The 26426-nt window shown below is 53.6% G+C and overlaps 1 protein-coding gene across 16 annotated transcripts in view; it reads left to right on the forward strand.

Moving 5' to 3' along the window:
• Positions 1 to 26426, forward strand: part of LOC138924261 (NBPF family member NBPF26-like) — a 159050-nt gene that overhangs the window by 102027 nt on the left and 30597 nt on the right. For 8 of the 16 annotated variants that reach the window (XM_070267941.1, XM_070267954.1, XM_070267945.1 and 5 more), the window contains 11 exons: positions 8628 to 8837; positions 10815 to 10917; positions 11722 to 11936; positions 13005 to 13056; positions 19203 to 19378; positions 20430 to 20484; positions 21526 to 21701; positions 22753 to 22807; positions 23849 to 24024; positions 25076 to 25130; positions 26173 to 26348. In XM_070267941.1, the coding sequence (XP_070124042.1) occupies positions 8660 to 8837; positions 10815 to 10917; positions 11722 to 11936; positions 13005 to 13056; positions 19203 to 19378; positions 20430 to 20484; positions 21526 to 21701; positions 22753 to 22807; positions 23849 to 24024; positions 25076 to 25130; positions 26173 to 26348 (1417 nt within the window). In that variant the 5' untranslated portion in view covers positions 8628 to 8659. Of the gene's footprint in view, positions 1 to 3965; positions 8838 to 10814; positions 10918 to 11721; positions 11937 to 13004; positions 13057 to 14552; positions 14729 to 15779; positions 15835 to 16877; positions 17054 to 18104; positions 18160 to 19202; positions 19379 to 20429; positions 20485 to 21525; positions 21702 to 22752; positions 22808 to 23848; positions 24025 to 25075; positions 25131 to 26172; positions 26349 to 26426 lie in introns of those variants that run through there. The other 8 variants (XM_070267953.1, XM_070267951.1, XM_070267944.1 and 5 more) reach the window with 4 other exon arrangements.

A 26426-nucleotide genomic window follows, 5' to 3' on the forward strand; every position in this document is an offset into this window, starting at 1 on the left:
TTTGGATGTTTTTGCCAATCTAACGGGTGTAAGGTGATATCTTAGTGTAGTTTTGATTTGCATTTCCCTGATGATTAGCGATGATGAACATCTTTTCATGGGTCTATTGGCCATATTCATATCTTCTTTTGAGAAATGTCTGTTCATGTCCTCTGCCCATTTTTTGATCGGGTTGTTTGTTTTTTTGTTGTTAAGCAGTGTGAGTTCTTTGTATATTATGGAGATTAACCCTTTGTTGGATAAGTGGCTTGTAAATATTTTTTCCCAATTAGTGAGCTGTTTTTTTATTTCAATCCTATTTTCCCTTGCCTTGAAGAAGCTCTTTAGTCTGATGAAGTCCCATTTGTTTATTCTTTCTATCGTTTCCCTCAACTGAGGAGTTATAGTGTCTGAAAAGATTCTTTTGAAACTGGTGTCAAAGAGTGTACTGCCTATATTCTCTTCCAAAAGACTTATTGTCTCAGGCCTAATCTTTAGGTCTTTGATCCATTTTGAGTTTATTTTGGTGTGTGGTGAAAAAGAATGGTCAATTTTCAATCTTTTGCATGTGGCTGTGCAGTTTTCCCAGCACCATTTGTTGAAGAGACTTTCTTTTCTCCATTGTAGGCCCTCTGCTCCTTTGTCGAAGATTAGCTGTCCATAGATGTGTGGTTTTATCTCTGGGCTTTCAATTCTGTTCCATTGATCTGTGGACCTGTTTTTGTACCAGTACCATGCTGTTTTGATCACTGTAGCTTTGTAGTATGTTTTGAAATCGGGGATTGTGATTCCGCCGGCTTTGTTTTTCTTGCTCAGGATTGCTTTAGCAATTTGCGGTCTTTTGTTGCCCCATATGAATTTTAGGATTGTTTGTTCAATTTCTGTGAAGAATGTTCTTGGGATTCTGATTGGGATAGCATTGAATGTGTAGATTGCTTTAGGTAGTATGGACATTTTAACTATGTTTATTCTTCCAATCCATGTGCATGGAATGTCTTTTCATCTCTTTATGTCATCGTCAGTTTCTTTCAAGAAAGTCTTGTAGTTTTCATTGTATAGATCCTTCACTTCCTTGGTTAAGTTTATCCCAAGGTATTTTATTCTTTTCGTTGCGATTGTGATTGGGATTGAGTTCTTGAGTTTTTTTTCTGTTAGTTCATTGTTAGTGTATAGAAATGCTACTGATTTATGCACGTTAATTTTATACCCTGCTACTTTGCTGTAGTTGTTGATTATTTCTAATAGATTTTCTATGGATTCTTTGGGGTTTTCTATATATAAGATCATGTCGTCTGCAAACAGCGAGAGTTTTACTTCTTCGTTACCTATTTGGATTCCTTTAATTTCTTTTTCCTGCCGAATTGCTCTGGCCAGCACCTCCAGTACTATGTTGAATAGGAGTGGTGAAAGTGGGCACGCTTGTCTTGTTCCTGTCCTCAGAGGGATGGCTTTCAGTTTTTGTCCATTGAGTATGATGTTGGCTGTGGGTCTGTCATATATGGCCTTTATTATGTTGAGGTACTTTCCTTCTATACCCATTTTATTGAGGGTTTTTATCATAAATGGGTGTTGGATCTTGTCGAATGCTTTCTCTGCATCTATTGAGATGATCATGTGGTTTTTGTGTTTCATTTTGTTGATGTAGTGTATCACGTTGATTGACCTGCGGATGTTGAACCATCCCTGTGTCCCTGGTATAAATCCCACTTGATCATGGTGTATAATCTTTTTGATGTATTGCTGTATTCGGTTTGCCAAAATTTTGTTGAGGATTTTTGCATCTATGTTCATCAGTGATATCGGCCTGTAGTTCTCCTTCTTTGTGTTGTCCTTGTCAGGTTTGGGGATCAGAGTGATGTTGGCTTCATAGAATGTGTTAGGGAGTACTGCATCTTTCTCAATTTTCTGGAACAGTTTGAGAAGAATAGGTATTAAGTCTTCGTTGAATGTTTGGTAGAATTCTCCAGAGAAGCCGTCTGGTCCTGGACTCTTATTTTTGGGGAGGTTTTTGATTACCGTTTCTATTTCCATACTTGTCATTGGCCTATTCAGATTCTCCATTTCTTCCTGATTCAGTTTGGGGAGATTGTAGGAGTCTAGGAATTTGTCCATTTCTTCCAGGTTGTTCAATTTGTTGGCATATAGTTTTTCATAGTATTCTCTTATGATCTCTTGTATTTCATTGGTATCTGTTGTGATTTCTCCTCTCTCATTCCTAATTTTATTTATTTGCGATTTCTCTCTTCTTTTCTTGGTGAGTCTGGCTAAGGGTTTGTCAATTTTGTTAATTCTTTCGAAGAACCAACTCTTTGTTTCATTGATCCTTTCTATTGTCTTTTTTGTTTCAATATCGTTTATTTCTGCTCTTATTTTTATTATTTCCCTCCTTCTACTGACTCTGGGCTTTGCTTGTTCTTCTTTCTCTAGTTCTGTTAGGTGTCGTTTGAGGTTGCTTACGTGAGCTTTTTCTTGTTTAGTGAGGTGAGCCTGTATTGCGATGAATTTCCCTCTTAGGACTGCTTTTGCTGCATCCCAAATGGTTTGGTATGTCGTGTTCTCATTTTGATTTGTCTCCAGATAATATTTGACTTCTTCTTTAATTTCTTCAATGATCCATTGTTTGTTGAGAAGCGTGTTGTTTAGTCTCCACATTTTTGCACCTTTCTCTGCTTTTTTCTTGTAGTTGATTTCTAGTTTCATAGCATTATAATCAGAAAAGATGCTTGATATTATTTCAACTCTCTTGTATTTATTGATGTTTGCTTTGTTTCCCAAAATATGGTCAATCCTTGAGAATGTTCCATGTGCACTTGAGAAGAATGTGTAACCTGCTGTTTTTGGATGAAGTGTTCTCTATATATCCATTAAGTCCATCTGGTCTAATTTTTCATTTACTTCTATTATTTCCTTGTTGATTTTCTGTCTGGATGTTCTGTCCATTGGTGTTAATGGTGTGTTGAGGTCCCCTACTATTATTGTATTGTTGTTGATGTCTTCTTTTAGTTCTATTAAGAGTTGCTTTACAAATTTTGGTGCTCCTGTGTTGGGTGCGTATATATTTATAAGTGTTATGTCTTCTTGGTGGAGAGTCCCTTTTATCATTATATACTGTCCCTCTTTGTCTTTCTTTATCTGTTTTGCTTTGAAATCTACCTTGTCTGATATTAGTATAGCGACACCTGCTTTCTTTTGTTCATTATTAGCTTGGAGTATTGTTCTCCATCCCTTCACTCTGAGTCTGTGTTTGTCTTTGGGGCTGAGGTGTGTTTCCTGGAGGCAGCATATTGTTGGATCTTGTTCTTTGATCCATCCTGCCACTCTGTGTCTTTTGATTGGGGAGTTCAATCCATTTACATTTAGAGTGATTATTGAGATGTGGGGGCCTACCACTACCATTTTGTGTCTTGTTTTCCGGTTTTCTTCAGTTTCCTTTGTTTCTCGTCCCATGGTTTAATCTGTTCTGAAGTAGAGCTGCTACTCTCTGTTGTTGTCCTTCTACTTATCTCCTCTGCTCTTGGTTTTGTAGCCCCTTTCCTTTTTTGGATTTTTCAGGAATGAGGGTATTCCTGAGGATTTCCTGAAGAGGAGGTTTTGTGGCAATGAACTCCCTTAATTTTTGTTTATCTGGGAAAGTTTTTATTTCTCCATCGTATTTGAAGGGTATTTTCGCTGGGTAGAGACTTCTCGGCTGTAGATTTTTGTCCTTCAGATTTTTGAATATATCATTCCACTCTCTTCTAGCCTGTAAAGTTTCTGCTGAGAAATCTGCTGATAGCCTGATGGGGGTTCCTTTGTAGGCTAGTTTCTTTTGCCTGGCTGTCCTTAGTATTTTCTCCTTGTCGTTGACTTTTGCTAGCTTCACTACTATATGCCGTGGAGTTGGTCTTCTTGCATTGATAAAGTTTGGAGATCTATTGGCTTCTGTCACCTGAAGCTCCATCTCCCTCACCAGATTTGGGAAGTTCTCAGCCATTATTTCTTTGAATAGGTTTTCTGCCCCTTTCTCCTTCTCTTCTCCCTCTGGTATACCTATAATCCTTACGTTGCATCTCCTAATTGTGTCTGATAATTCTCGGAGAGTTTCTTCATTTCTTTTTAGTCTTACTTCTCTCTCCTCCTCTGCCTTCAGCAATTCTATATTGCCATCTTCCAAATTGCTAATTCTTTCCTCCATATTATCGGCCCTACTGTTCAGAGCATGTAGATTTTTCTTAATCTCCTCTATTGTGTTCTTCATTTCCAGTATTTCTGTTTGGTTCTTCTTTATCGTATCAAACTCTTTTGTGACATAGCTCCTGAACTCGTTGAGTTGTCGGTCAGAATTCTCTCTTAACTCATTGAGTATTTTAATGATGGCTGTTTTGAAGTCATCATCATTTAGGTTATATATCTCATTTTCTTTGGGATTGTTTTCTGTGTGTTTGTTATTTTCTTTCTGTTCTGGAGATTTAATGTATTTTTTCATATTGCTTGATGTTGTTGATTTGTGCCTCCGCATAGAGATAGAGTTTAGTTGCTCCTTTCACTTGTTTCTGCTGCTGCGGTGGGGGAGCAGCTGTTTATACTGCACCAACCAGGAACCCTATCTGCAGTTGCTAACTGGGCCTGGGCCCCTCCTCGTAGTCACAGTGGTCCTTTGGATTCCCTCCTCTGCCTTGGGGGCTGTCTCGGGGGGCTTCAGGCTGCTGGTGCCTACTGTTGCAGCCCACGTAGACGTGCTCCCTCCTTGGTGTCTGCAACGGTGTTATGGGCTTTTCCAGCGGCCAGGGGTGGGATCACTTATATTTGTCACTCCGTCGCTGTCAGCACCCACAAAATCTCACTTGTCCACTATGGGTCGCAGGAGAGCTATTGGCATCTTCTACAGTCTGTGGTTAGTTCACCTAGCTATGCTGCTTTTGTCCCAGGTTCTTCCAGCCTTGTGGCTGCCGGATGGGTGCTTTCTACTAGTGCTGTGCAGAGGCTTTCCCTGAGGCTGCTGTGAGCCTGTAGGGTTTCCCCCTAGGCTATGGAGCTGGGTCGCTGGAACTCCCCCCAGCCCCAGTCCTGTTCCCCAGGAACTCGGGGAGCCCTTTGCCCTGTCTTGGGGGATAGCCAGAGATCCTGATTTCAGTGGTAGCTGGTCAGCTGCTGCCCTGCCTGATATTCTCCTCTCCGGGACCCTCCCAGTATTGTGGATGCTGGGCGTGGCCCCTCCGCTAATAGCAGAGAGTTTTGTCTGCTGCCCGGGCAGAACTCTGGAGCTTCCCCTCCGGGCCGCGGAGCCGGCCTCTGGAGCTTCACCCAGCCCCAGTCCTCTCCAAGATCTCCAGCAATCCCTAGCCCCACGGGGCGGGCAATGGCAGCTGGAGGTCACTTCGCCCTCTGGGGTTCTCTCCGGGACTTTCCCGGAGTTGTGAATGCTGGGCATGGCCCCTCCACTAATGGCAGACAGAGAGCCCTGTCTGCTGCCCAGGCAGAACTCCAGAGCTTCCCCTCCAGGGCGCAGAGCCGGCCCCTGGAGCTTCACCCAGCCCCAGTCTGCTCGGAGATCTCCGGCACTCCCTAGCCCCACCGTGCAGGCAGTGGCAGCCGGGGGACCTCCGTACCCTCAGAGACTCTCTCTGGGACCCTCCGGGCGCCGTGAGCACCAGGCGGGATCTCCCCGCCAATGGCGGGGAGAGACTCTCCCCGCTGGCCCAGGTGTGCAACTCCAAAGTTTCCCTCTGCCTTTAGGAGTAACGGCAGGAGGTTTAGGTAGGGTTCTGGTCACCTGTTTCCACCGTCGCTCCTCTGTTGTGTGCTCGCTCCTGCCCTAGATGTGTGTTGATCTTCTGGGGGCATCCGTTGGAAGAAAGCCGCTTGCGGGTACTAGGCTGTTGGGTCGGGGTCGGAGAGTTTTCACCTATTTCCACATCCTCCTGGAGGAAAGTCCGTCCGCCTTTCGATGTATAGTCGCGTGGGTCTCTCAGACGTCCTGAGATGCTGTCTTGATATCCTTTGTTAAGCGATAAGTGTCCAAATAATTGTAGACTCGAAGGGGGAGAGACAAAGAGGACTACTCATGGCGCCATCTTGGATCGAGCTCCAGTTCTATTGATCTTTGTGTCTGTTTTCTTTCCAGTATCATGATTTTTTTTTTTGAGGAAGTTTAGTCCTCTTCTAACATCTGCCACCAATCTTCACCTTTTTGCTGTGGAAGATTGGGCCTGAGCTGACATCCATGCACATCTTCCTCTATTTTCTTTTCTGTAGGACCGGTGCCACAGCATGACTTGTTAAGCAGTGAGTAGGTCCACACCCGCTATCCGAACTGGCGAACCCTGGGCCGCTGAAGTGGCACATGTGAGCTCAAAGCACTCTGCGTGCCAACGGGCTGGCCCCATAATGTTTTGATTAATAGAGCTTGTAGTATATTTTGAAATCAGGGAGTACCATACCTCCAGCTTTGTTTCTTTTGTCTCAGGACTGCTTTGGATGCAGGTGCTTATTATAATGATTGACCTGGGGGTAGGAAACATGGAGCTGTATAACTTTTATGCAAAAGACAAAAGCAGGACAGAGCAGAACAACAAGGATACTTTCAATCAAGTCGCTAAAGCAGGGGAGAAACTGTTGGAGGACTCTAGAATGGAAGGGGACCTGGGCCATCTGACTGCATTTTAACTTCATCCATTTTATAGCATAGACATGAGGCCTTAGGGACATACGCCTCAGGCACCCGGCACTCCACCTTGACAACAGTGAGAGCCATAATTTCAAATTCTAGCGTGCTTTGAGTAGAAGTGAAATTTACTCTTTCTGCTCATCGATGAGACCAATCTTCTCTGAGTCTCTCACTTTACAAAGTAAGTCCTGTCATTCTTCATTCAAACTTCAACAGTGAGGTTTGAACTCAGAAAATCTTATAAATATTCTAGCCACCTAACAAAACACCAGAAAGTTGGCAAGTCCATTCCAGTTCAGGACAGTTGGGCCCACTAGACCACAGACTTTGAGACATAAAGAAAAGAATGTCACATCCAACTGACACCAAAAGAGAGATTTCTTTAAAGCTTTTCATGGCTCTGACACACCAATAGCATTCCACAGTGTCGTTGGAGGATGGCGTGGCGTGGGGAGGAGATGAGCCTCAAAAGCGGTTGATGCGGTCCTCTGTCCTTTACCTTGACATGAAAGCTCGGTGGTACATGGCCAGACCCATCGCGCCCTCAGCTCGGGCGAGTGCAGCACCTAAACTGAAGAGACCAATGCCACAGGGGGTCTCCCAGGTCTCCTCTTCACAAGACCCGGGTGGGAAGAGATGACAAGAAAGTGAGCAGGGCATTCAGGGCACCACTTTCCCCTGCCTGCCTGTGCCTCTCTTGTCAACCTCAGCTTCTCTGTCACTGAACCCCATCACACACATAACACTGTGGGTCATCCACCATCCCTGAACCGTGACCTTGAAATTCCACGTTCTGGTAGAGGAATATAACCGCAGGTCAGTAGCATGACGACAGCTCGAAGGGATCTGTCCAGCAACAATCCATCAACACTGCTCCGCATCCCTGATCTGTTCCAAACGTGAGTGAACTGAATGACGACAAGAAATAGCATCAGGGTGACAAGTGTTTGCAAAAGAAAGGGCCACTACGTGTATTCAGGATATACTCATAAACCACTGTAATCATTTTCAGAGCTGGAAAAGAGCTCTTGTGGGACTAGAAGGCATAATATGTGGATATCCGGAACCAACAAGTAGGAAAGATAGTGTTTACGGACACTTAAAAAGTAACAACCACAAAAGCGGCCCACACATAGAGAAGGATTTTAGGAGGTAGAGATGTCACACTGACTTAAGTTTGAAGATAAGCGAACATGCTGCCCTAGTGAGGGGCAAGAAGTCGACACAACACAGGGATGCAGCAAGAGGAGTATTGTGAGTCAGGACAGAGAATAATTTTTTAACGAAGTATTCATTCACTTAGTATTACACTCTGCTTTTGTCCCTTTTAATGGATGTAGAAAAAACTGGAGAAAGCCCAGCGAATAGCAGCATGAGAGTCTAAAAGTTTGCCATCTTTCACGTATGGGAAAACCTTAAGATCGGTTTACATTTAGAGAGAAAGTGGGGTGACTTCGTGACGGTGCTTCAGAAGACAAACTTTGTTGGGACACTGGTTTCTCTTTCTGTTTTGAGATGCACACAGGAATGGGCACTGAGAACTATGCTTAGATATTTTCTGGAAAGAGACAGGTCGGTAGCGTCACCACGAGAGTAGACAGCTGCTTTGGGGTGATGCCCATCAGCAGTGGCCTTCAGAAAAGGCCGGGCAGCCTGGGGTAGCAGCAGGGCCTAGGCAACTGGAAGGCAGGGGCTCCTAAGATTCCATGACACCTCCACCTTCCAATTCTGTTATTGCAACGCCAGACCGTTAACTGGCGCGCTGGGGCCTCTCTCCATCACTCCTGTCTGACTCTGAGCTGCAGGCGGTGCCTGTGGCTCTGAGCTCTGTCATCTTGAACCTTGTTTTGGCAGTTCCGGACCCTCAGCTGTTGTAGAGTGTTGATCTAGTTGTCCCCAACGGTAAGTTAAGGATTCCTGTGTAAACACCCCTCTGGCCTGGTGAAATCTTTTTGTCTTTGCTTGTTTTTCACTCATTATATGTTTGGGTTTCTCTGCCCAGCCTCTGGCTCTACCTCTTCTGCCAACATCACCATGGCCGTGTGTCCTCACGCTTTGTCTGATCCGAGGGCAGAGGTGACCCTCCAGGAGTCCAACCAGGAATTGCGTTCACAGCTGGCACAAAGCAAGCAGGACTTCCAAGCCCTCATGGAGGAATTCCTTGTATCCGAAGCTGCTGCCTACTCCCTGGCCACCGAGCTGCAGAAGCACAGTAAGTCTCCCAGGGCTGTGCTCCCCAGATGGGTGAGTGATCCCTGTCTGCCCTCTAGGACACTAAAATTTCTCCAGACTTTATCCTCTGGTCCCTTTGTCAAAATAACTTTCATTCTGACCACAATCCAGGAAAGTCAGAGGTAGGTATTTTGCCCTCATTTTGCTGGGGATGGAGAAACTGATGCACAAAGAGTTTAGCCACTTTTTCAGATTTGCAGTGTGGTATACGGCGGCTTTAGAATTCGAGTCCCAGACATCGATTGCTGGTGCAGCCACACAATTGCGTCTTCCTCTCAGGAAAGGGCTGCACTGTTTCTCTCAGCATCCTCTCTGTCCTTTACCACATCCTGCATCACTCTGGGCCTAAATGTCTGGGACGAGTGAACTCCCTCAGTTCAAGCTTCTCTGAGGTCCCATGGGCAAAGCACTGTGCTACTTACAGTGGGAAAACAGATGATAGTAGCTGCTTTATAGGAGCTTAAAGATGAATATGCTCCTCACCGAAACTGTGCTATCCAGGAGTGACACCATCAAGACAGGGAATGCCCTGGTGAGAGGGAAGCCCTCTCTTCCAGGGCACGGGCTCTTCTTCCTGAGTCTGAGGAAGACGTTTGACACCCTGTGGTAAGGTTGGGGCTGTTTCTATGGAAACCAGAGACTCTGTCCCACCACCTGTGTCTCCCGCTCAGCTGGTGAACCCTCAGGGATGCAGGGCAACCAACAGGTCCAGGTGACCTTGAGAGTCTGGGCTATGAGACCTGTGGCCAAATTGAGGCCACAAAGTGAGGTAGGTGGGGGAGACCACTAGCCCCAGGAAAACTCAAGCCAGTGTGTGAGGCAGGCCCTTCCCTGCCCCAGTCAGCCTCAAAACTGGAAGCTCGATTGCCTGCTCAGTGAGACTGGGCTGTAGTGACGACAAGAACCGTGACAACCAGGGCATGTGCACAGCAGAGTGTTTAGAAGGATCTTGACAACTCGGAGCCTGAATTGGGGTCGTTACCTACAATTGCTTTTCAATAAGCCATTGAGGGGGGAGTAACTAAAATGACTGACACAGAGAAAATCAAAGCCTGCCATTTAAAAAGTGAAGAGATGAGCTTTCAGGAAAGGACAAACGAAGTTTTATTTACATCCTGCCTTAGAATCACAGCGTAACTGTAGGAAACACATTTTGAAGCTGATGAAGAAGAAAGATATCACTTAAGACCTGGGTGTCAATGTAACACGGTGCAGTGGTGAAGAGCATGGACTCTGGGCCAGTCTTTCTGGGCTCCAATCCAAGCTGTGTGTCTTTCTGTGCCTCAGTTTCCTCCTCTGGTAATACGGTGCTGTCATGGTACCTACTTGTTTGAGTTGTTGCAATGCATCACATGGATGATTTCTGTAAGTCCCTGTCACAGGGTCAACACTATTTGTTAGTTCTTCCTTCTATTGCTTTTAATTTAACACAAACTTTCTTAGTATCTGTGCACGTTTCCTTCAGAAATTTATGGGCAAATGCATAATATTTTACAGGGTTGAATCCATATAAACGTCTTTATCTTGGATGTACTTGACCTTGAAATTCTGAGCTCAAGGGAACCAACAGTCAGTAGAGTCCACCGGGCCTTCCCAAGCACACAGGCAATCACTACTGCACGCGCCTGCTTGGTGTTTCACTTAAGAGGCTGCGAGGCTTGGTAACGTGACTAAGGCCCACGACTCAGGGTCAGTCTCAGGGGATGGGAATTCTGCCTTTGTCAAATAGAAGTTAACGTATCTAATTACTTTCTGTGCCTTGGAGCTTCTCTTTCCTCAGCTCTAAAATGGGGAGTAACCCAATGCTGTGTAGTAGTTTGGAGGCCGAGGAATAAGATGCGGAAATCCCAGTGTGGAGCCTGGTACTGGGCATGGACCCTGCTTCCTCCCTTGAAGGCAGTGACCACAGCAGCATGGCCAGCTTTCCACTGAGGCAGGGCTCTCTGTCCTTTTTCAGAGTGTGGAGAGTGCAAAGACATCATTGAATCCGTGCTTGGGGACAAGCTGCCTTTTGAGGAGGGGAAGCTGGCAGAGAAGTCAACGCTAGCCAAGAAGCTCAGGTAAGGAGGGCTGTGTGGGGGTAGGCTGGTGGGTAGCTGTGGGAAAAGCTGAAGTGGGGCAGGGAGCAACTTTGGGCCAAGAGAAGGCAGAAATGTACACGGCAGGCGCTTGTGTTCAAATGTTTATAAAGCAACTAGGTAAAAATAATTGGAAAATTATGGACTCCAGTTATTCAGAGGCTCACTTACTCTTTTTTTTCAAAACTATAAATTTTTGAACTGAAACTCACCAAACACGAATTTGCACAAATTGAGGTGAACGATTCAGTGGCATTTAGTACGTTGACAGTGTTGTGCCATCACCCGCTCATTTCCCTTTAATCACAATCACCGCCTGTCTCACGAGGGCTTGTTGTGTTTTCTTTCTAAAGAATTCTGTCTCCTTGACCCTGTCATTCTCGTGTTCTTTCCAGCTAACCCAGCTGTGCTCATGCACATTTCTGTGTCTGGCTTTGTGTCCATTCACTGCAGAATGCACCATGTGTATTTCAACATAGAAGCGGGCATGGCTGAAGGGGTTAACTGAAGAGACACGTTTTTAAAACAGGTTTAGGAAGACACCTGGTTTTGTTGACAGCAGAAACGATGAGTAGGATGTCCAGGAATCTGACGGGAGCTCTCTCTGATACAGAGGAAACCTGTGCTTTACCTTCCTCTTTCTCTTTGCCACAGGCAAGTCGCCACACATCGGCCAGAATTCTCTGAGGACTCCTTGGGGGCAGTTCTCACAGAAATCTTGAAAATCTTTAGAATCTGTCACTCATCCCTTTGGACTCTCAAGTCTTCTCTTCTGTCCCACCTTAGGGAATCCAATCTCCTAATTCAAGAGCAGGAGCAGCAACTGGCCTATCTGCGGCACAAGTTACAGGAAGGGCGAGAAGTGCGGGCCCTGCTGAGTCAGCACCTCAATGACCTGCTGACACACAACGGCTCTGACGACCACCAAGGGCAGGCCTTCCGCCAGCAACTGGCTGAGGGATATAGGCTGGCCACGCACCTTGCCCACATACTCGGCCCAGGTAAGGTGGCCACAGGCCCTCACTGCACTGAAATTCTCCAAGGTGCCTGGCTCACAAGACCCTCCACACCTCCCCTCGTAATGTTTTGACAAGCTGTCCCAGTTTGCGTGTTGCACTTGGGACCGTGGTAGGACCAGGACTGGCTAGGTGGGCGCAGAGAGCAGATATGCCCAGGGTGGAGGTCATAGTGGTGCAAGTGTCGGCTTCCTTCCTGATGGACTGTGACCTTTAGGGCAGGAGGCCACACCTACCTACTGTCAGAGGACACAAAAGAGGACGTGACAGGAGGCAGCTTGTTTGAGTGAAAAGAGCCTTGGACTAAGGGTGGCCATTCCCAGGCTCCAGCCTGAGAGCTGATGGTACTAACACTGGGTGAGAGATTGATTTTTACTTCATCCGTATCAATCGCCTCAGCAGTAAAATGGATCCAATAATCTGTTCACGGTAGCTGTAGTCATCAAACGCAGGAATGTCTATGAATACACTTCCGAACAAAGCAAGCCCCTCGCTCTGTGGGGTTGGGCAAGGTACTGGATGTGGTAGAACTTGGTGGTAGAGAGTTTAGACTGGAGACCTTTCCGTAGAGAGAATTTCCCTCCACAACACACAGAAGCCAACTTGGAGGGCCCTTAAAGTCCCCAGATGAGGGATGTTGGCTTGGGTTCTTTCTTGTCTCCTTAGAGAAAGGACGAGGTTCTCTGTGAGAGCTGGGAAGGGATATAGGGCCTGTGCCTTTGGCAGGATTTGTGGCAGAATGGAGCACGCAGTCACAAAATTCAAGATGGAAGCTGGACAAGTATCCAGTGATATGAGGAACAAAAGACAGCTTAAACTTTTGCCCAATTTCAGGCAGAGTCTGCAATGATGGAGATCCAGTGGATCACAGACACACCGCCTGATGAATCAGAAACCCATGCTGGGGCAATGCTTTCAAGACAATGCACTAGGACTTCAAGACCATACGGACTCCTGCATAGATATTTATGTCTCTATGGCTGTTGAAGTCACTGCGTTTATAGAGGTTAAAGTGGGAAAGTGCTAACTGGACATTTCTGAATTTATTTGCAGGGAATAACGAAGACAAGGAAGACGAAAAGACACAAGGCACACTCACTCACAGGTGACAATGAATAATCTGGTGCCGGTAATGGGCAGGGAAAATGTGGAGACAGTATCAGAAAGAAGAGTAAGTGAGGGGAACAAAGTCACAAATGCCAGAGGCAAGAGAAGGAAACGTGGAGGTTGTAATGATTTAATTCACTCAACCAACAAGGAAAAGGCTCTGTTAACTTCAATGTCACTCATCTTTATGGACCTGTAAGTGTGACACAAGAGAACGCAACACCCTTAGGACATCATGCACATAGAGAAAAGGTCTATTTTCTCCTGCAACAAAAATCAGGGTGAGACGCATATCTAACTGCTACACATTAATGATGGTCTCTGGAAGGAAGTAAACTAGCAGTGCAAAAACTAAAGGGATGATAAACCGCATTAAACAACAAAAATGCAGTGAGATGAGAAAAATGTACCTGTTCTGTAAACAGTCAGAGAAGGAAGCATAGAATGCAGACCATCATGGAGATTATACAATGAAACAAGAAGGGACTTCATTTGAAGGGGAAATGTGACAATCTCAGATATAGGGACATCAGGAAGTGCTCGCTATCCCCGTTTCCCCATGTAGACAACCGCCAAGTGTCCCTTTCCCAGAGTGCTCTGTGTTTCTCACCGTGGTCCTCGGATGGGCCAATTCCGTGATCTCTCTCCAGTGTGGTCACGTGCGGTCAGATGCCGGAGGTGTGCTCATCTGTCGGCGGATGGCGTGCGCTCTCCCGTTCTCTCTTTCTTCTGTCACCCAGCGGGGGACGCATGTCTGCCTCTGCCCGGTTGCCGTTCCCACGGTGGCGGCTATTTCCCGGCCAAGACGGTCCTTCGTGACCCAAGTCCGCATCATGCCCCAGTAGGGAGAGAGGCAGACCTTGCAGCTTCCAGATTTCTGGGAGTCGACAGTGGTGCCAGAGCCAGGCAGGGTTCACTTGGCAGCTGTCTGTGCATTTCCAACTGGATGCAAGAGTGTTGATGCCGCCTTTAGGGTCCTCTGAGTGTGTGGGTGTGTGATGACTCTTGTGGAGTGGAGGCGCTCGTCCTCCTTGCTCAAGAGCTCATTTTCTGCTCGGTGCTCTGAGCAAGCTCTGCTCGCTCTCTCCTCCTCTGTCTCTGTCTGTGTGTCTGTCTCTCTCCCTCTCTCTCTCTGTGTCTCTCTCTGTCTGTCTCTCTGTCTCTGTCTCTGTCTCTGTGTCTGTGTCTGTCTGTCTGTCTCTCGTCGGCTCACGCTGGATCGCTCGCTCTCTCGCGCTCTCTGTCTCTCTCCCTGCGCGCCCCACCCCCCCGGCCCTCTCTGCCTCTGTCTCTGTCTTTTTCCAGCTCTCTCTCCTGTTCCCACTTCAACTGCGGCCTGGCCCCAGCCAGAGGAGGATTGTGTGATCTCCCTGGCTGAGCCCTTCCCATTGCTCTTCTGTGAGCAGACCCTTCCACCTTCCAGGGAAAGCAGCTCTAGGAATGTGTGTTTCCCAAAGCCGCTTGTCTCCACTTGAGCCCTCCCTCCGCCCACAGGCTCGGCAGGGATGTGCCGCCCACGGTCGAGCCTCCGCTCCCGAGAGCGTGCCTGGAGGAATACTCCTGGACCTGCGCCACGGACGTCGGCCAGTCCGAGTCCTGCTGGACTCAGTCGAGCAGTGCCGTCTTCTGCTTCCAGGGCCTGGCCGTCTCCTCCCTGGCAGACACCCCCAGTGAGTATTGCCGCTGTGCAGGGGATAAGGCTCCAGCTGGACTCCCTGGGCGGTCCGTGTCCTTGGCATGCCAGCCCTCGGGCTGTGCAGACAGACACATTGAAGGGAATCAGGCTGGAGGACAGAGTTGGAAGCACAGACGGGAGACGCTTGAGGGAGCTGCGCTCCCTTCCTTCTTGCCAGGATGCGCCCAGGTGCCCCTGGCCCCAGTGACCCATCACGGGACCCAAAGCCGGCAGGACAAACTCAGCTCCCCTGTGCCGCACGTAGCGCCAGGGCAGGTGTCTGTCAAACATCCCCGCTGGCGTGAAATGTCTCCTCGCACCTTCAGTGCTCTAACTTTCACGCCTGAGGCGTGTCCCTCCAGATTCTAGGCCCACCCCGTGCGCCTGGCCTCCTTGTGGACATCTGCCTCCGAGACGCCTCCCGGGCTTCACTCTTGTGGGCCCCACTCTCCGTCTCCGTCACGTTGGCCTCTCTTCCGAAGCAGTCCTCGGAAGAACGCCCCTAGCCACCTGTCCCGTTTCCCGTGCTCCCGTGTTTCCCGCGTGCGAGCCTAGGCCTTGGCCTTCTCCCAGCCCACAGGGTGGCCAGTGTTTCTGCGGAGCAGGGGGCGACGATGCCTCTGGATGCCAGGGTTTGTAGAGTGCAGCCGGCCTTCTCCCCTCAGGCGATGAGTTCGACTCGAGCCTCCACAACTAGCGTCCCCGCGCAGAGAAGGCTGAGTAGCGCGGCACTTGTGCGAGCGGGCACTTAGGCTGGTGCCCCAGAAGGTGTGAGCCCCACGCCTCTTTGGCTGTTTTCCCAGACTCGGGAGAGCATCCTGGGCTGAGGGCCTCCCCGATCGGGGAGACGCGGCCCGCTGGCTCAGCAAAGCCAGGCCGGCGCTTTCACGAGACACCGCCTGAGGTCTCCTGGCAGATTGCTCTTCCCGTCTGCCGTTGTCACACTGAGGATGTGGAGGTCCCTGGGCTGGGACTGGACACTGGATTCCCAAGGGTCGAGTGGGGATCTGCTTAGTGTGACTGGCCCCGTGCGAATTTCTTTCCAGGCCAACACACCGATCCGGAGGACGACGGGGGCGTCCAAGACGGCCTGTGTTGCAGGTAACTCGGAAGAATCCCGGGACTCCATTGGAAGGGGCCATCTGGGCATCTCCGATCGAGGGAGTTCAGCGAGCGCTGACTATCCCCGTTTCCCCCACGCACGCAACCGCCAAGTGTCCCTTTCCCAGAGTGCTCTGTGTTTCTCACCGTGGTCCTCGGATGGGCCAATTCCGTGATCTCTCTCCAGTGTGGTCACGTGCGGTCAGATGCCGGAGGTGTGCTCATCTGTCGGCGGATGGCGTGCGCTCTCCCGTTCTCTCTTTCTTCTGTCACCCAGCGGGGGACGCATGTCTGCCTCTGCCCGGTTGCCGTTCCCACGGTGGCGGCTATTTCCCGGCCAAGACGGTCCTTCGTGACCCAAGTCCGCATCATGCCCCAGTAGGGAGAGAGGCAGACCTTGCAGCTTCCAGATTTCTGGGAGTCGACAGTGGTGCCAGAGCCAGGCAGGGTTCACTTGGCAGCTGTCTGTGCATTTCCACCAACTGGATGCAAGAGTGTTGACGCCGCCTTTAGGGTCCTCTGAGTGTGTGGGTGTGTGATGACTCTTGTGGAGTGGAGGCGCTCGTCCTCCTTGCTCAAGAGCTCATTTTCTGCTCGGTGCTCTGAGCAAGCTCTGCTCGCTCTCTCCTCCTCTGTCTCTGTCTGTGTGTCTGTCTCTCTCCCTCTCTCTCTCTGTGTCTCTCTCTGTCTGTCTCTCTGTCTCTGTCTCTGTCTCTGTCTCTGTGTCTGTGTCTGTCTGTCTGTCTCTCGTCGGCTCACGCTGGATCGCTCGCTCTCTCGCGCTCTCTGTCTCTCTCCCTGCGCGCCCCCCCCCCCCCCCGGCCCTCTCTGCCTCTGTCTCTGTCTTTTTCCAGCTCTCTCTCCTGTTCCCACTTCAACTGCGGCCTGGCCCCAGCCAGAGGAGGATTGTGTGATCTCCCTGGCTGAGCCCTTCCCATTGCTCTTCTGTGAGCAGACCCTTCCACCTTCCAGGGAAAGCAGCTCTAGGAATGTGTGTTTCCCAAAGCCGCTTGTCTCCACTTGAGCCCTCCCTCCGCCCACAGGCTCGGCAGGGATGTGCCGCCCACGGTCGAGCCTCCGCTCCCGAGAGCGTGCCTGGAGGAATACTCCTGGACCTGCGCCACGGACGTCGGCCAGTCCGAGTCCTGCTGGACTCAGTCGAGCAGTGCCGTCTTCTGCTTCCAGGGCCTGGCCGTCTCCTCCCTGGCAGACACCCCCAGTGAGTATTGCCGCTGTGCAGGGGATAAGGCTCCAGCTGGACTCCCTGGGCGGTCCGTGTCCTTGGCATGCCAGCCCTCGGGCTGTGCAGACAGACACATTGAAGGGAATCAGGCTGGAGGACAGAGTTGGAAGCACAGACGGGAGACGCTTGAGGGAGCTGCGCTCCCTTCCTTCTTGCCAGGATGCGCCCAGGTGCCCCTGGCCCCAGTGACCCATCACGGGACCCAAAGCCGGCAGGACAAACTCAGCTCCCCTGTGCCGCACGTAGCGCCAGGGCAGGTGTCTGTCAAACATCCCCGCTGGCGTGAAATGTCTCCTCGCACCTTCAGTGCTCTAACTTTCACGCCTGAGGCGTGTCCCTCCAGATTCTAGGCCCACCCCGTGCGCCTGGCCTCCTTGTGGACATCTGCCTCCGAGACGCCTCCCGGGCTTCACTCTTGTGGGCCCCACTCTCCGTCTCCGTCACGTTGGCCTCTCTTCCGAAGCAGTCCTCGGAAGAACGCCCCTAGCCACCTGTCCCGTTTCCCGTGCTCCCGTGTTTCCCGCGTGCGAGCCTAGGCCTTGGCCTTCTCCCAGCCCACAGGGTGGCCAGTGTTTCTGCGGAGCAGGGGGCGACGATGCCTCTGGATGCCAGGGTTTGTAGAGTGCAGCCGGCCTTCTCCCCTCAGGCGATGAGTTCGACTCGAGCCTCCACAACTAGCGTCCCCGCGCAGAGAAGGCTGAGTAGCGCGGCACTTGTGCGAGCGGGCACTTAGGCTGGTGCCCCAGAAGGTGTGAGCCCCACGCCTCTTTGGCTGTTTTCCCAGACTCGGGAGAGCATCCTGGGCTGAGGGCCTCCCCGATCGGGGAGACGCGGCCCGCTGGCTCAGCAAAGCCAGGCCGGCGCTTTCACGAGACACCGCCTGAGGTCTCCTGGCAGATTGCTCTTCCCGTCTGCCGTTGTCACACTGAGGATGTGGAGGTCCCTGGGCTGGGACTGGACACTGGATTCCCAAGGGTCGAGTGGGGATCTGCTTAGTGTGACTGGCCCCGTGCGAATTTCTTTCCAGGCCAACACACCGATCCGGAGGACGACGGGGGCGTCCAAGACGGCCTGTGTTGCAGGTAACTCGGAAGAATCCCGGGACTCCATTGGAAGGGGCCATCTGGGCATCTCCGATCGAGGGAGTTCAGCGAGCGCTGACTATCCCCGTTTCCCCCACGCACGCAACCGCCAAGTGTCCCTTTCCCAGAGTGCTCTGTGTTTCTCACCGTGGTCCTCGGATGGGCCAATTCCGTGATCTCTCTCCAGTGTGGTCACGTGCGGTCAGATGCCGGAGGTGTGCTCATCTGTCGGCGGATGGCGTGCGCTCTCCCGTTCTCTCTTTCTTCTGTCACCCAGCGGGGGACGCATGTCTGCCTCTGCCCGGTTGCCGTTCCCACGGTGGCGGCTATTTCCCGGCCAAGACGGTCCTTCGTGACCCAAGTCCGCATCATGCCCCAGTAGGGAGAGAGGCAGACCTTGCAGCTTCCAGATTTCTGGGAGTCGACAGTGGTGCCAGAGCCAGGCAGGGTTCACTTGGCAGCTGTCTGTGCATTTCCACCAACTGGATGCAAGAGTGTTGACGCCGCCTTTAGGGTCCTCTGAGTGTGTGGGTGTGTGATGACTCTTGTGGAGTGGAGGCGCTCGTCCTCCTTGCTCAAGAGCTCATTTTCTGCTCGGTGCTCTGAGCAAGCTCTGCTCGCTCTCTCCTCCTCTGTCTCTGTCTGTGTGTCTGTCTCTCTCCCTCTCTCTCTCTGTGTCTCTCTCTGTCTGTCTCTCTGTCTCTGTCTCTGTCTCTGTCTCTGTGTCTGTGTCTGTCTGTCTGTCTCTCGTCGGCTCACGCTGGATCGCTCGCTCTCTCGCGCTCTCTGTCTCTCTCCCTGCGCGCCCCCCCCCCCCCCCGGCCCTCTCTGCCTCTGTCTCTGTCTTTTTCCAGCTCTCTCTCCTGTTCCCACTTCAACTGCGGCCTGGCCCCAGCCAGAGGAGGATTGTGTGATCTCCCTGGCTGAGCCCTTCCCATTGCTCTTCTGTGAGCAGACCCTTCCACCTTCCAGGGAAAGCAGCTCTAGGAATGTGTGTTTCCCAAAGCCGCTTGTCTCCACTTGAGCCCTCCCTCCGCCCACAGGCTCGGCAGGGATGTGCCGCCCACGGTCGAGCCTCCGCTCCCGAGAGCGTGCCTGGAGGAATACTCCTGGACCTGCGCCACGGACGTCGGCCAGTCCGAGTCCTGCTGGACTCAGTCGAGCAGTGCCGTCTTCTGCTTCCAGGGCCTGGCCGTCTCCTCCCTGGCAGACACCCCCAGTGAGTATTGCCGCTGTGCAGGGGATAAGGCTCCAGCTGGACTCCCTGGGCGGTCCGTGTCCTTGGCATGCCAGCCCTCGGGCTGTGCAGACAGACACATTGAAGGGAATCAGGCTGGAGGACAGAGTTGGAAGCACAGACGGGAGACGCTTGAGGGAGCTGCGCTCCCTTCCTTCTTGCCAGGATGCGCCCAGGTGCCCCTGGCCCCAGTGACCCATCACGGGACCCAAAGCCGGCAGGACAAACTCAGCTCCCCTGTGCCGCACGTAGCGCCAGGGCAGGTGTCTGTCAAACATCCCCGCTGGCGTGAAATGTCTCCTCGCACCTTCAGTGCTCTAACTTTCACGCCTGAGGCGTGTCCCTCCAGATTCTAGGCCCACCCCGTGCGCCTGGCCTCCTTGTGGACATCTGCCTCCGAGACGCCTCCCGGGCTTCACTCTTGTGGGCCCCACTCTCCGTCTCCGTCACGTTGGCCTCTCTTCCGAAGCAGTCCTCGGAAGAACGCCCCTAGCCACCTGTCCCGTTTCCCGTGCTCCCGTGTTTCCCGCGTGCGAGCCTAGGCCTTGGCCTTCTCCCAGCCCACAGGGTGGCCAGTGTTTCTGCGGAGCAGGGGGCGACGATGCCTCTGGATGCCAGGGTTTGTAGAGTGCAGCCGGCCTTCTCCCCTCAGGCGATGAGTTCGACTCGAGCCTCCACAACTAGCGTCCCCGCGCAGAGAAGGCTGAGTAGCGCGGCACTTGTGCGAGCGGGCACTTAGGCTGGTGCCCCAGAAGGTGTGAGCCCCACGCCTCTTTGGCTGTTTTCCCAGACTCGGGAGAGCATCCTGGGCTGAGGGCCTCCCCGATCGGGGAGACGCGGCCCGCTGGCTCAGCAAAGCCAGGCCGGCGCTTTCACGAGACACCGCCTGAGGTCTCCTGGCAGATTGCTCTTCCCGTCTGCCGTTGTCACACTGAGGATGTGGAGGTCCCTGGGCTGGGACTGGACACTGGATTCCCAAGGGTCGAGTGGGGATCTGCTTAGTGTGACTGGCCCCGTGCGAATTTCTTTCCAGGCCAACACACCGATCCGGAGGACGACGGGGGCGTCCAAGACGGCCTGTGTTGCAGGTAACTCGGAAGAATCCCGGGACTCCATTGGAAGGGGCCATCTGGGCATCTCCGATCGAGGGAGTTCAGCGAGCGCTGACTATCCCCGTTTCCCCCACGCACGCAACCGCCAAGTGTCCCTTTCCCAGAGTGCTCTGTGTTTCTCACCGTGGTCCTCGGATGGGCCAATTCCGTGATCTCTCTCCAGTGTGGTCACGTGCGGTCAGATGCCGGAGGTGTGCTCATCTGTCGGCGGATGGCGTGCGCTCTCCCGTTCTCTCTTTCTTCTGTCACCCAGCGGGGGACGCATGTCTGCCTCTGCCCGGTTGCCGTTCCCACGGTGGCGGCTATTTCCCGGCCAAGACGGTCCTTCGTGACCCAAGTCCGCATCATGCCCCAGTAGGGAGAGAGGCAGACCTTGCAGCTTCCAGATTTCTGGGAGTCGACAGTGGTGCCAGAGCCAGGCAGGGTTCACTTGGCAGCTGTCTGTGCATTTCCACCAACTGGATGCAAGAGTGTTGACGCCGCCTTTAGGGTCCTCTGAGTGTGTGGGTGTGTGATGACTCTTGTGGAGTGGAGGCGCTCGTCCTCCTTGCTCAAGAGCTCATTTTCTGCTCGGTGCTCTGAGCAAGCTCTGCTCGCTCTCTCCTCCTCTGTCTCTGTCTGTGTGTCTGTCTCTCTCCCTCTCTCTCTCTGTGTCTCTCTCTGTCTGTCTCTCTGTCTCTGTCTCTGTCTCTGTCTCTGTGTCTGTGTCTGTCTGTCTGTCTCTCGTCGGCTCACGCTGGATCGCTCGCTCTCTCGCGCTCTCTGTCTCTCTCCCTGCGCGCCCCACCCCCCCCGGCCCTCTCTGCCTCTGTCTCTGTCTTTTTCCAGCTCTCTCTCCTGTTCCCACTTCAACTGCGGCCTGGCCCCAGCCAGAGGAGGATTGTGTGATCTCCCTGGCTGAGCCCTTCCCATTGCTCTTCTGTGAGCAGACCCTTCCACCTTCCAGGGAAAGCAGCTCTAGGAATGTGTGTTTCCCAAAGCCGCTTGTCTCCACTTGAGCCCTCCCTCCGCCCACAGGCTCGGCAGGGATGTGCCGCCCACGGTCGAGCCTCCGCTCCCGAGAGCGTGCCTGGAGGAATACTCCTGGACCTGCGCCACGGACGTCGGCCAGTCCGAGTCCTGCTGGACTCAGTCGAGCAGTGCCGTCTTCTGCTTCCAGGGCCTGGCCGTCTCCTCCCTGGCAGACACCCCCAGTGAGTATTGCCGCTGTGCAGGGGATAAGGCTCCAGCTGGACTCCCTGGGCGGTCCGTGTCCTTGGCATGCCAGCCCTCGGGCTGTGCAGACAGACACATTGAAGGGAATCAGGCTGGAGGACAGAGTTGGAAGCACAGACGGGAGACGCTTGAGGGAGCTGCGCTCCCTTCCTTCTTGCCAGGATGCGCCCAGGTGCCCCTGGCCCCAGTGACCCATCACGGGACCCAAAGCCGGCAGGACAAACTCAGCTCCCCTGTGCCGCACGTAGCGCCAGGGCAGGTGTCTGTCAAACATCCCCGCTGGCGTGAAATGTCTCCTCGCACCTTCAGTGCTCTAACTTTCACGCCTGAGGCGTGTCCCTCCAGATTCTAGGCCCACCCCGTGCGCCTGGCCTCCTTGTGGACATCTGCCTCCGAGACGCCTCCCGGGCTTCACTCTTGTGGGCCCCACTCTCCGTCTCCGTCACGTTGGCCTCTCTTCCGAAGCAGTCCTCGGAAGAACGCCCCTAGCCACCTGTCCCGTTTCCCGTGCTCCCGTGTTTCCCGCGTGCGAGCCTAGGCCTTGGCCTTCTCCCAGCCCACAGGGTGGCCAGTGTTTCTGCGGAGCAGGGGGCGACGATGCCTCTGGATGCCAGGGTTTGTAGAGTGCAGCCGGCCTTCTCCCCTCAGGCGATGAGTTCGACTCGAGCCTCCACAACTAGCGTCCCCGCGCAGAGAAGGCTGAGTAGCGCGGCACTTGTGCGAGCGGGCACTTAGGCTGGTGCCCCAGAAGGTGTGAGCCCCACGCCTCTTTGGCTGTTTTCCCAGACTCGGGAGAGCATCCTGGGCTGAGGGCCTCCCCGATCGGGGAGACGCGGCCCGCTGGCTCAGCAAAGCCAGGCCGGCGCTTTCACGAGACACCGCCTGAGGTCTCCTGGCAGATTGCTCTTCCCGTCTGCCGTTGTCACACTGAGGATGTGGAGGTCCCTGGGCTGGGACTGGACACTGGATTCCCAAGGGTCGAGTGGGGATCTGCTTAGTGTGACTGGCCCCGTGCGAATTTCTTTCCAGGCCAACACACCGATCCGGAGGACGACGGGGGCGTCCAAGACGGCCTGTGTTGCAGGTAACTCGGAAGAATCCCGGGACTCCATTGGAAGGGGCCATCTGGGCATCTCCGATCGAGGGAGTTCAGCGAGCGCTGACTATCCCCGTTTCCCCCACGCACGCAACCGCCAAGTGTCCCTTTCCCAGAGTGCTCTGTGTTTCTCACCGTGGTCCTCGGATGGGCCAATTCCGTGATCTCTCTCCAGTGTGGTCACGTGCGGTCAGATGCCGGAGGTGTGCTCATCTGTCGGCGGATGGCGTGCGCTCTCCCGTTCTCTCTTTCTTCTGTCACCCAGCGGGGGACGCATGTCTGCCTCTGCCCGGTTGCCGTTCCCACGGTGGCGGCTATTTCCCGGCCAAGACGGTCCTTCGTGACCCAAGTCCGCATCATGCCCCAGTAGGGAGAGAGGCAGACCTTGCAGCTTCCAGATTTCTGGGAGTCGACAGTGGTGCCAGAGCCAGGCAGGGTTCACTTGGCAGCTGTCTGTGCATTTCCACCAACTGGATGCAAGAGTGTTGACGCCGCCTTTAGGGTCCTCTGAGTGTGTGGGTGTGTGATGACTCTTGTGGAGTGGAGGCGCTCGTCCTCCTTGCTCAAGAGCTCATTTTCTGCTCGGTGCTCTGAGCAAGCTCTGCTCGCTCTCTCCTCCTCTGTCTCTGTCTGTGTGTCTGTCTCTCTCCCTCTCTCTCTCTGTGTCTCTCTCTGTCTGTCTCTCTGTCTCTGTCTCTGTCTCTGTCTCTGTGTCTGTGTCTGTCTGTCTGTCTCTCGTCGGCTCACGCTGGATCGCTCGCTCTCTCGCGCTCTCTGTCTCTCTCCCTGCGCGCCCCACCCCCCCCGGCCCTCTCTGCCTCTGTCTCTGTCTTTTTCCAGCTCTCTCTCCTGTTCCCACTTCAACTGCGGCCTGGCCCCAGCCAGAGGAGGATTGTGTGATCTCCCTGGCTGAGCCCTTCCCATTGCTCTTCTGTGAGCAGACCCTTCCACCTTCCAGGGAAAGCAGCTCTAGGAATGTGTGTTTCCCAAAGCCGCTTGTCTCCACTTGAGCCCTCCCTCCGCCCACAGGCTCGGCAGGGATGTGCCGCCCACGGTCGAGCCTCCGCTCCCGAGAGCGTGCCTGGAGGAATACTCCTGGACCTGCGCCACGGACGTCGGCCAGTCCGAGTCCTGCTGGACTCAGTCGAGCAGTGCCGTCTTCTGCTTCCAGGGCCTGGCCGTCTCCTCCCTGGCAGACACCCCCAGTGAGTATTGCCGCTGTGCAGGGGATAAGGCTCCAGCTGGACTCCCTGGGCGGTCCGTGTCCTTGGCATGCCAGCCCTCGGGCTGTGCAGACAGACACATTGAAGGGAATCAGGCTGGAGGACAGAGTTGGAAGCACAGACGGGAGACGCTTGAGGGAGCTGCGCTCCCTTCCTTCTTGCCAGGATGCGCCCAGGTGCCCCTGGCCCCAGTGACCCATCACGGGACCCAAAGCCGGCAGGACAAACTCAGCTCCCCTGTGCCGCACGTAGCGCCAGGGCAGGTGTCTGTCAAACATCCCCGCTGGCGTGAAATGTCTCCTCGCACCTTCAGTGCTCTAACTTTCACGCCTGAGGCGTGTCCCTCCAGATTCTAGGCCCACCCCGTGCGCCTGGCCTCCTTGTGGACATCTGCCTCCGAGACGCCTCCCGGGCTTCACTCTTGTGGGCCCCACTCTCCGTCTCCGTCACGTTGGCCTCTCTTCCGAAGCAGTCCTCGGAAGAACGCCCCTAGCCACCTGTCCCGTTTCCCGTGCTCCCGTGTTTCCCGCGTGCGAGCCTAGGCCTTGGCCTTCTCCCAGCCCACAGGGTGGCCAGTGTTTCTGCGGAGCAGGGGGCGACGATGCCTCTGGATGCCAGGGTTTGTAGAGTGCAGCCGGCCTTCTCCCCTCAGGCGATGAGTTCGACTCGAGCCTCCACAACTAGCGTCCCCGCGCAGAGAAGGCTGAGTAGCGCGGCACTTGTGCGAGCGGGCACTTAGGCTGGTGCCCCAGAAGGTGTGAGCCCCACGCCTCTTTGGCTGTTTTCCCAGACTCGGGAGAGCATCCTGGGCTGAGGGCCTCCCCGATCGGGGAGACGCGGCCCGCTGGCTCAGCAAAGCCAGGCCGGCGCTTTCACGAGACACCGCCTGAGGTCTCCTGGCAGATTGCTCTTCCCGTCTGCCGTTGTCACACTGAGGATGTGGAGGTCCCTGGGCTGGGACTGGACACTGGATTCCCAAGGGTCGAGTGGGGATCTGCTTAGTGTGACTGGCCCCGTGCGAATTTCTTTCCAGGCCAACACACCGATCCGGAGGACGACGGGGGCGTCCAAGACGGCCTGTGTTGCAGGTAACTCGGAAGAATCCCGGGACTCCATTGGAAGGGGCCATCTGGGCATCTCCGATCGAGGGAGTTCAGCGAGCGCTGACTATCCCCGTTTCCCCCACGCACGCAACCGCCAAGTGTCCCTTTCCCAGAGTGCTCTGTGTTTCTCACCGTGGTCCTCGGATGGGCCAATTCCGTGATCTCTCTCCAGTGTGGTCACGTGCGGTCAGATGCCGGAGGTGTGCTCATCTGTCGGCGGATGGCGTGCGCTCTCCCGTTCTCTCTTTCTTCTGTCACCCAGCGGGGGACGCATGTCTGCCTCTGCCCGGTTGCCGTTCCCACGGTGGCGGCTATTTCCCGGCCAAGACGGTCCTTCGTGACCCAAGTCCGCATCATGCCCCAGTAGGGAGAGAGGCAGACCTTGCAGCTTCCAGATTTCTGGGAGTCGACAGTGGTGCCAGAGCCAGGCAGGGTTCACTTGGCAGCTGTCTGTGCATTTCCACCAACTGGATGCAAGAGTGTTGACGCCGCCTTTAGGGTCCTCTGAGTGTGTGGGTGTGTGATGACTCTTGTGGAGTGGAGGCGCTCGTCCTCCTTGCTCAAGAGCTCATTTTCTGCTCGGTGCTCTGAGCAAGCTCTGCTCGCTCTCTCCTCCTCTGTCTCTGTCTGTGTGTCTGTCTCTCTCCCTCTCTCTCTCTGTGTCTCTCTCTGTCTGTCTCTCTGTCTCTGTCTCTGTCTCTGTCTCTGTGTCTGTGTCTGTCTGTCTGTCTCTCGTCGGCTCACGCTGGATCGCTCGCTCTCTCGCGCTCTCTGTCTCTCTCCCTGCGCGCCCCACCCCCCCCCGGCCCTCTCTGCCTCTGTCTCTGTCTTTTTCCAGCTCTCTCTCCTGTTCCCACTTCAACTGCGGCCTGGCCCCAGCCAGAGGAGGATTGTGTGATCTCCCTGGCTGAGCCCTTCCCATTGCTCTTCTGTGAGCAGACCCTTCCACCTTCCAGGGAAAGCAGCTCTAGGAATGTGTGTTTCCCAAAGCCGCTTGTCTCCACTTGAGCCCTCCCTCCGCCCACAGGCTCGGCAGGGATGTGCCGCCCACGGTCGAGCCTCCGCTCCCGAGAGCGTGCCTGGAGGAATACTCCTGGACCTGCGCCACGGACGTCGGCCAGTCCGAGTCCTGCTGGACTCAGTCGAGCAGTGCCGTCTTCTGCTTCCAGGGCCTGGCCGTCTCCTCCCTGGCAGACACCCCCAGTGAGTATTGCCGCTGTGCAGGGGATAAGGCTCCAGCTGGACTCCCTGGGCGGTCCGTGTCCTTGGCATGCCAGCCCT

This window comes from Equus caballus, chromosome 5, assembly GCF_041296265.1.
Source record: "Equus caballus isolate H_3958 breed thoroughbred chromosome 5, TB-T2T, whole genome shotgun sequence".
NCBI lineage: Eukaryota > Metazoa > Chordata > Mammalia > Perissodactyla > Equidae > Equus > Equus caballus.